The sequence below is a fragment of the Pomacea canaliculata genome, linkage group LG14 (genome assembly GCF_003073045.1).
Source record: "Pomacea canaliculata isolate SZHN2017 linkage group LG14, ASM307304v1, whole genome shotgun sequence".
Taxonomy (NCBI): domain Eukaryota; kingdom Metazoa; phylum Mollusca; class Gastropoda; order Architaenioglossa; family Ampullariidae; genus Pomacea; species Pomacea canaliculata.
Genome location: NC_037603.1, coordinates 17,068,808 through 17,082,470, shown reverse-complemented (window position 1 = coordinate 17,082,470; position 13,663 = coordinate 17,068,808). Strand labels below are relative to the sequence as shown.

At 41.5% G+C, this 13,663-nt stretch overlaps 1 protein-coding gene across 3 annotated transcripts in view; it reads left to right on the top strand.

The window, feature by feature from the left end:
- Positions 1-13,663, top strand: part of LOC112554850 (myosin-VIIa-like) — a 183,678-nt gene that overhangs the window by 47,990 nt on the left and 122,025 nt on the right. For all 3 annotated transcript variants that reach the window (XR_003097330.1, XM_025222903.1, XM_025222905.1), the window contains exons 9-12: positions 1,263-1,519; positions 3,880-3,958; positions 7,474-7,605; positions 8,497-8,632. Coding sequence is in view for 2 of the 3 variants with exons in the window: in XM_025222903.1 (XP_025078688.1) it covers positions 1,263-1,519; positions 3,880-3,958; positions 7,474-7,605; positions 8,497-8,632 (604 nt within the window). In the remaining variant the exon portion in view is untranslated. The remainder of the gene's footprint in view (positions 1-1,262; positions 1,520-3,879; positions 3,959-7,473; positions 7,606-8,496; positions 8,633-13,663) is intronic.

The window sequence follows — 13,663 nt, the reverse complement described above, 5'->3', positions numbered from 1 at the left end:
TGGCATAGCATAAAATTAATTTTATTGTAATTTTATTATTAAGTTATCTGGCAATTTTGTTTTTCACCATTTCAGAAAAATGTTACTCTTGCTATTGCTCGCTCGGTTTTCATTGCTGTCATGGCATAAAACTCAAAATAAATCAACCAGCAGAGAATTTGCTAGAAGTTTATGTTTTTCCACCTAGATTATTTCTTTCTTAGTAGAAGTTTTTTTTTTCCACCTAGATTATTTCTTTCTTAGGTTGCCAGTTTCTGAAAACTGTTCCTTTATACTATCTGTAGCACTCTAGTAGTGTGCTGAATTATATCTTTGGTTGTAGAGAGTCGGCGTCGAATGGCGCCAGGACTGTCCCTTTCTCACACCGGCTGCATGTGTAATAGCCGCCCTTGAGCTGCCCACCAGCTACTGGGTCTATTGTCACACCCAAAGTTGCGAAGTTGCCTGAGCCACTTTGGGAGACAGTGACCAGACAGGGTGGGGTGGGGGTGAGCAGTGGCACCACTTGGACTGAGAAAGGATGTGACGAAACCATGGAAAAGGGGGGGGGGGATGGATGGTTCTGAAATGTTTGACAGGGATAGAATAAGTAGTGTAGCTTTACAGTTGAGGAGACTTTTTGGATTTGGAAGTGAGAGTGGAGAGGCTGCAGGCCAGCCACCGAGTGAAACTAAATAAAATCTACTGTTGTATGGCAATATTGACCTTGCTGTGTTCTTCTATGACTAGCCCACCCCTACCTAGCCATCAGGGACTGACATGCTGGTTACATATCAAAAGTAACCTTGTTGGTGGCCACAGGCTCTGAACAAGCTTCTCTTTTTTCAGTTACATTTGTATTGTTTGATTACCTCTTATTTTTTGAATATATTATGTTGTTTTCAGACTTCAAGTAAATGATCTCTATTTTTTTTTTTGCCACTATATTCATAGTTTTTAAATGACTTACTTTCAGACTTCAAAGCCACAGATTGTGAATCAATTTGCACAAAGTCTTCATCCAGATTTCTTACAAGAAAATTTTTGTTGTTTTGTTCAAGAAATACTTTGTAATGTGTTATGTGAATTTCGGTGATTTATTTAGTGTTATAACTGTTTGTGTTTGAACGTAACATTTCATTAAAACCTGCTATAAAGCTGCATGCAGAGATGTGAATGAATCAGTGGAATAAGTTGTCATGATGGTTTGTTTTTGAACTATTTGCCTATAAATATGCTACCATTGAATGCATTTGGTTTTAATTTATGGTATCTTGACTCAGGTGAGTGCACAAGACTTGATTGATTCATTAACAACAAAGACTATATTCACAAGAGGTGAAAGTGTCACATCAACCATGGACACTACTGCTGCTCTGGATGTACGTGATGCATTTGTCAAAGGTATATATGGCCGCATGTTTGTTTGGATTGTGGAAAAAATCAATGCCGCTATCTACAAACCTGTCCAGGCTGGTAACTATCGTCGATCAATTGGTGTTCTGGATATCTTTGGATTCGAAAACTTTGATCACAACAGGTAAATCCTTTCTTTCAGTATTCATTTATTTGAGATGCATGAAAAATGCAATAAAACTACAACTTTTTTTCAGATTGTATTCAATTGTGTTACAGTTTTGCAGTTAACATTTCAGTCCCTGATATATTGTGGAATACTCTTATTGATCAACTGCCATCAATATAAATGTAAACAAATCACCAGTCACATTTTACTTCCTGTACACAGCACTGCCAGAAATAGGCCTTCTTAAAGCTGACTCATTTAACTCAGAATTATTGTGTTCAAATAGCTGTACACGATCAATTTGACAGATCTGCTACACTGGCCCATTGGAAGTGGGAGAGTTAAAATAACTGTACAAATTAGTAAAAAGTAAAAAGTGGAATTAGGGAAACCTGTAATTAACACAGGTAGAAAATCCCACTCTAAAAAGCCCACATGAGCGTGGCTTCTCTGGCTGGGTGACAACTGGCCCACCTTTTTCTTGTTTTCTTTTTCTCTCTTACTGCACCTTTCATCTATTATCTTTTCCAGTCAATTGTACACCTGTTTAACTGTTTTCTGTTTCCTATCTTTTGTCTATACCAGTCTTCCTGACCCCATCCTACCTTTTCCTTTGGTTTCTCTTCTGTTCAGCCCTTATTAGGTCCCCTGCATTTGCCGAACTGTCTGATGTCGTAGTGGTTAGTGTCTGTCACCAATATAAGGAAGATCATCTGTCCTGGGTTCAGCTCTCGTCTCGGGCACGTTGTTCTTTCTCTGCAAGTAGCATCTGTTTACAGGGCTTGCTGCCTTGCCTTGATATAGCCTTACTTGGTGGCTCGACATAAAATATTAATTCCCACTTTGTGACCATGCTGGGTTCTTCTTCTAGTACCATTTATACCAATGGCTCCATGATTACAGATAGTGTTCCTATCACTGCAGCAGCAGTTCCAACCTGTCAGCCACAACATGCATCCTCTGCTTGCCTTGATGGCTCCATTTTCTCTGCAGAACTACATGCTATTCTGCTTGCTTTACAGTATGCACACCAATCTCCACATCAGAACCTCCTAATGATTTCTGGCTCATTGTCATGCTCTTTTTACTCACCAGTCTGACCATCTTCTTGTGTACTTATTTTATAATATTCATACAATTATTCTTCGTTGCAATAAGGACATTATCCGGGCTCCTGGCCTATCAGCACCTCATACAATGTTCGATTGGACCATGTTGCTAAGGCAGCATGCCAGTCACCTGGTTCCTTGTGGTCACTGGTGTCATCAGACTGTCTCTTCTTATGGCCTATGTTCAGTCCCTTTGGCAATGCCACTGGAATACTATGGGCCGGAATAAGCTACATGCCATCCTTCCCTGTCTTTCTGCCTGTCCTCTTATTGCCTGTCTTTTATCAGTGGGAGGAAGTTAACCTTTGCAGACCTTGGGTAAGTCACACCTTTTATAAGTCAAACCCCCACCACTTTGTCTCTGGTGTCAGGGACACATTACTGTTTTGAATGCTGTAATTACTTGTGGTAACATCCAGCCCTTTTTCAGATGACTTATTGTACATATGCCTTGGTCATGATGACTCTACTAGCAGATGATTTTTATTTTTGAAGATGATAAAGATTTACCATCAGATTGAGTATTTCAGTTTACAACCTCTTTCTTAATAGTGGCTTTTTAGGAGGCCACAACACACTTTTTTAATACTGTATCGTCTCAGCAAGGATGATGTCTTCATTTGGGCTCCTCGCCATAATGGCATTCTGGTCCATGTTTGAGTAGACCAGACCAATCTCCTGGTCTGCAGTCACTGGTGTTGTTCGAGTGTTCTCATGGCCTTTATTCAGTGCCTCTGGCAATGCCATTGAGACACTCTGGGCCAGAATAAGTTGCATGCCATCCTTCCCTATCTTTATCACCCATCTCCGGCCATTCTGTAAGATAGGAGGAGATAGTACATACGATGGGGCACACTTATTTTATACATCCTTACCTTTTATGAGGCAAATCCCCATCAATTTATCCCTGGTGTCATGGACTTTTTACTCTTAACATCCATGCTGTGTCTAAGGCCCAGCAAGAATATTTTCATCAAAAAATGCACATTACCACGTATCTATGTGTTTTAATTGGATTTTTTTTTATCCGTCACCTGTTTTTTAATTCATACAAGAAAATGTTAAGTTGTTTATTGGAAGAAATTAATGAGACAGTTTTACATAAGCACATCTTAAGAGCTGCAAATAGGCACTGTCATTTCTGTTTCTAGATCCTATTTAACAGGCTTTTGATTTTAACCATAGATAAACAGCATCAAACTGTTTTTCAGGTTCTTTTCCAAAATCTTAATTTTTTATGTGTGGGTTTCAATTATCATTTTGCAGTTTTGAGCAATTGTGTATCAACTTTGCCAATGAAAATCTTCAGCAGTTCTTTGTCAGACATATTTTCAAGCTTGAGCAGGTGAGACTTTTGAAATTTGTTTTTGTTAAAAAAAATAGAGCAGAAATCTCTTTTTCAATCTATCTTTGACCTACAAGTACCAGTCCCTGTGGGCCTGGCTTCTCATACCAGGGTGAGCTTTCACTCTGGTTGGGTAAATGAGCTGGCTCACCACTTTCTTATTTTTCTGTGTTTTTTTTTTTACTGGCCCTTTCATCTATATTTTCCAACAAACTCCCCTTTTACCATATTGTTATATCTTTACTGTCTTCTGTCTATCCCGATCTTTTACCTTTCTTTTTTCCATGACATCTTTTCCATTGGTGTGTCTTTTCTGTTCGCCCCCATGGGTCCGACTTCTCATGCTGGGAGTGAACACCCAGTCTCTGTTTGGCTGGGGGACTAAGCTGGCCTACCCCTTTTTCTCATGATTTTCCTTTTTCTCCTTCCTGGCCCTTTCATCTATATTCTTTTTCTAAACAAACATTTCCCTACTCACACTACAGTTTTACCTTTTCTATCTTCTGTCTTCACTGGTCTTACTTCTGCCTTCTTTTTCACATCATGCCTTTCTTTTGCCATAGTTTTTCTCTGTGGCTTCCTTTAGGCCCCCGAGCGGTCCGGTGGCGCAACGGTTAGTGCCTGTCACCAATACAGTGAAGGCTGGCTGCCCAGAGTTTATTTCTCGTCTTGGGCACGCTGTTCTTTCTCTGCATGTGGCATCTGTTTACAGGGCTGGCTGCCTTGCCGTAATATAGCCTCAGTTGCTGGCACGGCGTAAAACACCAATTTCCCCCCCCTCTCCTTTAGGCCTCCTGCATTTGCTGTGCAGGGTGACCAGTGTCAATAGAAGTTGAGATCCTGGAGGTTGAGGTCCCATCATACCAGCACACCTCTTCGACTTGGACTTCTCCTAGTCAGAAGGTTGGTGTGGCCAACACCAATCAGCCAGCTGGTCGCGTATTGCTCTAGCTTTGCTAGAAGGCTATGGCTGGGGTCAATTTAGTCTTCATGCTCAGAAGGCCAGAGTATATTCCTTATGTACCCTGGTGTGACACTGCTGGAAATGCCCTAAGTGTTACTGCTCGGTCATATATCCTTTTGTTGGACTCCATGGTGGGTGGGGAGTGTAAGGAGTGAACCCTATTCTTTCAGTTATGGCACAAAAAAACAAAAAACAAATAAACTTGGGAAAATGCGTAAGAGAGAAGGAATCATCAAATAGTGAGGTTGAGGGGGTCTGGCAACATTTTCTTGTGGTAGAGGGTGCACAGCCAGCCCAGCTGCTCTCATCCCTCTCCCCTTTTGCAATACCTAAAGGGTTTAGAAACATCTCTGAACAATTTTCTGCTGTTAAACATCTGTGCTCTGGACAATTTCTCATCCAGTGCACAAATCAGAAGGCAAGTGATGCACTGCCTCAATGGGATGGAAAACGGTTCATTGACCAACCCATAAAAGTTACACCACACCGATCCCTCAACTCTTTAAAAAAGGCATTCGTTCTCCTGACCTTGCCTGACATCAAGGCAGATCTAACATTCCAGGGGGTCAGCGGTGCAGAGTCATACTGAAGGACAGAAAATCTATCCCTACCAATACACTCTTCCTAATTTTCTGCTTGCCCAAAATACCTGACTTCTCTGAGGTTGGGTATTTGCAGGTCAAAGTCTATTTGTTTATACCTTCACTGTTGCGCTGCTTCAACTGTCAGTGTTATGGTCATGGGGACTAGCTTTTGCAAGTCCCAAGCCTGCTGGGGTGATACAGACTATGCTGCAGCTGATTGTTCCTCAAGTGCCAAATGTGCTAACTGTGATGGGTCTCGTTGCTTCTTCCAGAGACTGACCAATGTGGAAGCAAGAGGAAAGCATTTAGCATGTATGCGCGCAATCTGTCATCTCTTAAGCCGATGCTTGCCATTGTGTAGAGGGTGGCTCCTCAGAAGCATCTTCTAGTATAAGCTCCATTTCCTACTCGGCAGCCATTGCACGACAACTGTCAACCTGTGTATCTATCCAGATGGACATGACATGGGTCCAGTTTAAGGGCCCTATCTAAGTCCTTTAGGCTATGCCACCTCCTCCCCCCTAAAAGCTGTGGTGGCACCCAGTCATCACAAAAATCTCAAACCACACAGGTATCTCAAGCCACACAGGCATCACAGTCCAAGCATCCCTCTTCACCAGTCAGAAACACTGCATGCCAGAAAGCATGCAACACAAAATCACCAATAAACAAGAATATCACACTGCAGACAGACAAAAACACAAAAACAAAAACAAAATCACCCTAATAACTTACTACTCAGCAGAAAACATCTGGAGCTGCAACAGCAGCACCATCAATCCCTGTTTCTAACCGCTTCTCTTAGCAAGCAGGGAATGGATGTGAAAGAGCAACATTTATTGTCGCCTTCCTCATCCCACCATCCCCTGCCTTTCTCTTCTTTTTCTCATACCTCTGCTTTTGTCAGGCGCTCTGCTTCTCATCCTCACAGATGAAAATGTTGAAAATCCTTCAGTGGAACTGTCAAGAGATCCGAGCCAACTTTGAAGAACTACTATACCTAGCATTTTTTTCTTTTCTGATGTTATAGCACTACAGGAGACGCTTTTCCTACCTTTTATCTCCTTTTCCTTCAAAGGCTTTTGAGTTCTACATCAGGATTCTCAGACTGATGTCCCTTCAGGTGGGACTGCTCTTCTCATTCACTCCCACCATTTGTTGAGCCAGATACCCCTTTCCACTCCTCGCAGAAGGAACCAAAACTCCTTTCATTATGGCACTCCCCCCATAAATGACAACTTGGGAGATATGTACGTCAGGATGAGTCTTTGGACAGTGACGATAGGTGCAAGATAGTGTGAGAGTGGCTTGACCTTGTTTTCTTGTAGTGGATGGCACAGAGCCAGTCCAGCTGCAGTTATCCCTCTCCCCTTTTATTGTTGATAAGGGTTTCAAAACCATTTATTTTTCTCATATTTATGTCATTTTTGGTTTAACATTCTGATTTGTTGGTGGCTTCTTAGGACACAACACCCCTTTTTTAACATATTATCTGCTATTTTATAATTTTGTTCCTTGTGCTGGCTTTTGATGCTTAGGATGATGATGTAGTTTTGTAGCGCGCTAGTATCCACATCACAAAGATGCACTCAATGCGCGGTGATCCCAGCAGCCATCAAACTGCAGGTCAAATGAAAACTTCAAATAAGTTTAAACAAGTGAGTCTTAAGATTTTTCTTGAAAGATGCAATACTATCAGACTCCTTGGTCGAGAGGGGAAGCGAGTTCCACAAAAGCGGGGCTACATTGGAGAAGGATCGAAATCCCGCAGTCTTCTTGTTATCATGTCACCAAGGGTCTTTGTGTTTCAACCTATTTTTTAAAATGTAACATTACATTTTCTTACTGTGATGTAGTCTTAGTTGCTGGCACAGTGTAAAACACTAACAATCAAACCTGATTTTGGTGTATTTTAGTGATTTCAATAGGGAGGTTTTACTGTACCTTCATTTATTTATTTTTTGCAGCAAGAATACAATCTTGAAGGAATCAACTGGCAGCACATCGAATTTGTTGACAATCAGGAGACTTTGGATCTGATTGCTGTGAAACCCATGAATATTTTAGCACTTGTTGATGAAGAAAGCAAGTTTCCAAAGGTAAATGAAAAATGTCATGTTTAGTTTTCACAAATGCTTTTTAAAACCATTTGAGAACATTTTTCTCTTGCATGTTATTGATTTTTTTTTAGGTATATACAGGTGGTTGATGCTAAAAATATTTTGTGTTGTGGCATTTATTTAAGTAACTTGTATTATGGAGGATCATGGAGGAAATTTAACTAAAAAGATTATCAGAATATGAACAGTTGAGCAACAAAGAGACTATGCAAAAGGATATCAAAAAACAAATTTTGCAAGGAAATTTTTGTGATTGTTTATGAGTGAATGACTAATGGCTTGTGTAGAACTGTCTTAAATTGCATTAGTAATAAAGTCTTAAAAAAAACATTGCAAAACAATCTTCACAGCAGATGGGAAATAGCAACAGGGAATTTAGCCATAAGCTTTTGTTTCTCTTAATACCAAAATTGTAAGGTCTGTGTATACTGCATATAGACCTCTCTCTGTGCATGCAACAGAGTCATACAGTTATTTATGTGTTTCTGTTTTTGCGTTTTGTCCAGCACTTAAAGTGAAATACCTTTTGTGTTCCAAATTCACTTCAACTGATTTATTACTTACATTATCCTTCCTGGATATTGGTTCAGTCCATTTATATCAGAGTTAATCTTGGCCTTCTTGAAAGAAATGTTATAATAGAGTAGTTTATGTCCCGTTTAATACATTATCATTTTAAACATTTTCTTATGATATATTGGTAATCGAAGTTTTAAAAAGTTTTTATAATGGTCCACATCAGTGCAAAACAGTTATCTAAAAGAAACAAGCAAACTATTTTAATGTCCTACACCAAATACTCTTTCCATTAATTACACTGAAAAATGTATGTGTGATGGTAAGTTCACATGAAAATTATGTTTAACCTAGGGTACAGATGAGACCATGCTGGATAAGCTGCACTTAAATCATGCATCTCATCCACACTATATGAAGCCGAAGGCTCAAGTCAACCGCACTTTTGGTCTCAACCATTTTGCAGGGGTGGTCTTCTATGATAGTCGAGGTATGTATGTGTGGAATTTATATTGACAATTGAAATTCCAAATACCATTATGAAGAACAACAAGGTCTTGAAATAACAAATAAAAAAATCTGAAACTTCACAAAAAAGGGAGGAAAAACAAGTCATCCAACATATATGCTTGAAATATATTGTATCCCAGACTGGTGCTCGTCCCCGTGGGCTGCGCTAAGCTGGCCCACCCCTTTTTCTTATGCTTTTCCTTTTTCTCCCTTACCTGGCCCTTTCATCTATATTCCTCTTCTAATCAAATATCTCCCCGTCATACTACAGTTTTATCTTTCCTATCTTCTGTCTATGCTGGTCTTTCTCCTGTCTTCTTGTTTCCCATCATACCTTTCTTTTGATGTCTTTTTTTTCTCTGTGGCCTCTTTTAGGCTCTCTCCGTTTGCCGTGCAGGGCGACCCCTGTCGGGGGAGGATAGGATCCTGGAGGCTAAGGTCCCTGATGGGTTGCGGCCCATCATACTAGCACACCTCTTTGGCCTGGACTTCTCCTCAGCGGTAGGTTGGTGTGGCCCATACCAATCAACCAGCTTTTCATGTATTGCCCTAGCTTTTCTAGAAGGCTGTGGCTGGGGTCAATCCGGTCTTCATAATGAGAAGGCCAGAGGGTATTCCTTAAGTATCCCTTGTGTGACACTGCTGGAAATGTATGCACGGAATATGGCTTCTCTTATGCCAATGCTTGTTGTCGCTTAGTGGGTGGCTTTTCCTTCCTACTCAGCATCCGTTACAAGACAACTGCCAACCTCTGTATCTATCCAGACGGACATGACATGGGTGTCATCTGAGGGCCCTGTCCAAGTCCTTCAGGCTATGCCTCCTCTTCCTCCTCCTCCCCTACAAGCTGTGGTGGCACCCAGTCATCACAAAAATCTCAAACTACACAAGCATCTCAAGCCACACAAGTAACACAGTCCAAGCATCCCTCTTCACCAGTCACAAACACTGCCCTCCAGCAAGCACGCAACACAAAATCACCAAGCACACCACAGACAAAAACACAAAAACAAAACCAAAATCACCAGAAAAACCCACTGCTCAGCAGAAAGCATCTGGGACTAACACAGCAGTACCATTAATCCCTGTTTCTAATCACTTTGCTTCTCTTCACAAGCAGGAGATGGATGTGGATGAGAGACATTTAGTGTCACCTTCTCTATCCGGCCACCCCCTCTTCTTCTCCTCCCTCTGCTTCTGTGAGGAGCTCTGCATCTTTTCCTCACAGATAAATTATCTCTACAATCCTTCAGTCAAACTGTCGAGGGATCTGAGCCAACTTTGAAAAACTCCTATGCTTAGCATCTCGTTTCTCTACTGATATTATAGCATCATAGAAGACTCTTCTCCTGCCTTCTACCTCTTTTTCCTTCAAAGGCTTTCGAGTTTTACGTCAGTTCTCTCAGACTGATGTCCCTTCAGGTGGGACTGCTCTTCTCCTTTGCTCCCACCTTTTGTTTAGGCAGATGCCACTTTCCACTCCACTTTAAGCTATTGCTGCCCGGGTTACCCTGGACAAGACTATCACTGTTTACTGCGTCTATCTTCCTCCTTCTGCTCAGATATCCTGGCAGGACCTTTAGGGTCTTTTGACCCAACTTCCTGCTCCCGTCCTTCTTTTGGAGGACAACAAGCACCACCCCTTGTGGGGCGGGGCCTTGACTGACACCAGGGTTGTTGGGATCCTTTTTTATGGAAAAATCGCTGCCTTTTGAAAGATGGCTCTAGCACCTTCTGTCATCCATACAGTAGCACAGTGTCATCAGTTGATTTGTCAGTGGAATCTGACTAAGGCAGATTGGCCTGCCTTTCCGACCCTCTGCTTCACCCTCCTTTTCTGTAGTTCTAGTTTTAATTTCGAGGTAAAGGACCTTGACAATGATCCCATGTTACGTCCTGTTAGTCTCTTTACCTCAATTTTACATGAAACCGCTTCAGAGACGATTCCTGCACAAAGGCATCGTAAGAGCCATCCATGTGTCCCCTGGTTTACAGAGGAGTGTAGGGTGGTCCAGCGCACTCTTTAGAAGTATGGGCGGCCATGAGGAAGATAAAGGGAAGGTTTCAGGCTGGCTTGATAGGCAATCTGAAGGTTGGAGACACTGTTCTCATAGAGGCATGGGATGTTACAAATTCCTTGGCATCCACCACTGCTCACAACTCCTCCTCTTCGCACTACTCTCCAGATTTCCAGCTCGGGTTCAGGAATGTTCTGGCTGTGACTTACTTTTCTTTTGATAACTCCGAAAAGTACAATCTACCCTTTTCTGTCTCTGAACTATAGCAGGCCCCATCAGAAGTGCAAAGACTCAGCACCAGGTCTAGATAACATTTCCTATTACTGCTCTCATCTTCTACAGGTCTCTCTCCTTCTCCTTTTAGACATCTTTAACTTTATTTGGATGTCCTACTGTTTCCCTCACTCGTGGGGAGCGGTCTGGTGGCGCAACGGTTAGCGCTGTTAGCGCCTGTCACCAATACAGTGAAGGTTGGCTGCCCTGAGTTCATTTCTCGTCTCGGGCACGCTGCTCTTTCTCTGCACGTGACATCTGTTTACAGGGCTGGCTGCTTGCCGTAATATAGCCTTAGCTGCTGACACGGCGTAAAACACCAATTCCCCCCCCCCTCCCTCACTCGTGGAGAGAGACATTCGTAGTGCCCATCCCAAAACCTGGCAAAGATCCTTCTGATCCCAATTCTTACTGTCCTATCGCTCATACTAGTTGTCTGTGCAAAACTGTAGAACACCTGGCATCTCGAGTCTCAAAGTCTCCTCTCCAACCTGTAATGTGGCTTCAGAAAATGCCCAAGCACCCTGGAGCATTTGGTCTGTTTTGAAACTTTTGTCAGGGATGCGCTTGTTGGCAAAGAATATGTTTTAGGGGTGTTTTTTGATTTGGAGAAGGCATACGACACTACCTGGAAGCAAGGCATTTTGTTGGACCTTTACGCCCTTGGCTTCTGGGGTCATATGCCACTCTTCATCAAGCATTTTCTTACGCACTTCCTCTTTCAGGTTCGAGTAGGGTCTATCCTGTCTGAACCTTCAGGAACAGTAAATAGGTGTCCCTGAGGGTAGAATTCTTTCACCAACTCTTTTTTCAACATCAAAATAGATTCAGTCTTGAAATCTGTCTGTCCAGATTTGGAGGCCTCATTATATGTAGATGACTTTTCTCTCTGCATTCGCGGCCGACCCCTACCGTGCCTCGAACACCAGCTTCAACTGTGCGTAAATACTGTACAAAGGTCGGTGACAGAAAATGGCTTCAATTTTTCTTTTACGAAATCAGTATGCATCCACTTTTGTAAACTGCAAGGCATGTTTCTAAACCCATCTATTTCTCTTAATGGCATGGTACTCAGAATGGTCTAGGAAGTAAAATTGTGGTCATCTTTGACTGTAAACTATCTTTTCTGTCTCATATCAAATCTCTACACCTCTCTTGTCAGAAAGCCTTGGACATTCTCCAAGTAGTTGGCCATGTCAGCTGGGAAGTGGACTGCACAGTCCTTCTTCGTCTGTATGGTGCCCTGGTCCGCTCCAAGCTAGACTATGGATCCATCATCTATGGGTCTGTTCGAGAGTCCTACTTCATCAGACTGTAAACCTATCTTCTCGGCCTACTTTTAGTCCTTGTGGCAACACCGCTGGGACACTCTGGGCCAAAATAAATTGCATGCCGCCATTCTGTCTTTTTGACTGCCTACCTTTGTAAGAGGATAGGACTTTACCATCAGATTTAAGAAATGTTATGTCCTGATAACTGCTGTATTTTGGTTTGTTGGTGGTCTTTTTGGGTTTCGCCATACCTTTTTCCACTTTACACACTCTTTTATATATTGTTTACTTCTTGCGTTGACTTTTTTAAAAGAATGTTATGGTTATATCACTTGGAGGGTTTCGTCCCTAAACTTTTTAAGTTATGATTACTTTTTGTTGGCATGATCTAGCCTTAGTTCCTGGCACGGCATTTAACACAAACTGGTGCTCTCTCGCACTGCTGCGTAGCAGGGTGCTTAACAGGAATGGCTTCTGTGCACTGCTCCAATTCTTACTCAGTAGTTATATCAAAACAGCTGTCCACTTCTATCTTTGTTCAGTCAGAGGTGACATGCATTCCCCATGTAGAGTAACTTAAATTGGAAGATGGGGTCCTGGAGGTTAAGATCTATAATATCAACATACCTCTTTGGCCCAGACTTCTCCAAGACAGTACGTTGGCATGGCCCACACAAATCAATTGGCTGGTTGTGCAATGCTCTAGCTTTGCTAGAAGACTTCAGCCTGGATCAATCTGGTCTCCATCTCTCTAGGTTGGAGTATGTTCCTTCTGTAGACCTGGTGCGACTGCTAAAAATAGCCTAGATGGTACTGCTTGGTTGCAACCATTTGTAATTTTGGGAGCAGAAATACCGGAAAGGATTAAGCATGCTAGAATCCCCTATCTTGCTGCTTACATATTTCTACTTTGTGTGGATTGTTTTGAGAGTCATGATCTTACAAGATCAGAGATTCTGCTAAAGCACATGTTCTTCTATAAAAGTATTTAGTTGATGAATTTTATTTAGTGAAATAAGAATAATACAATTGGTTAAAGTAAAATTTCTATATTTAATAAGGTTCAGGATGTAAGAAAAAAAGGTGTGAAATAAGTTTAAGAATGGAAGAATACTGATAGGATGTGATTATGAATGCTAGATTGAAGTTCATATTTCAATCAGAAAAGAAATAAATAATTTTCAGCATTTGCAGCTTTTTATCATCTATTCGCATTTAAGATATATATGCACATATTTTTGTGCTTGATATATTCATTTATTAACTACAGGTTTGTTATTTTAAATTAAATGGTGTTCATAAGAGCCCTATCTCTCTTTTTTTTTTTTAATTTGAAAAATGTGGTCTGCAAGAAATCAGAAAGCAAGACAGGAGTCACACTTTAATCACCTATTGCCACAAATGCTTTCAGAAACTTGGAGCATATGTTTGGGCACAAAATTGTAAACG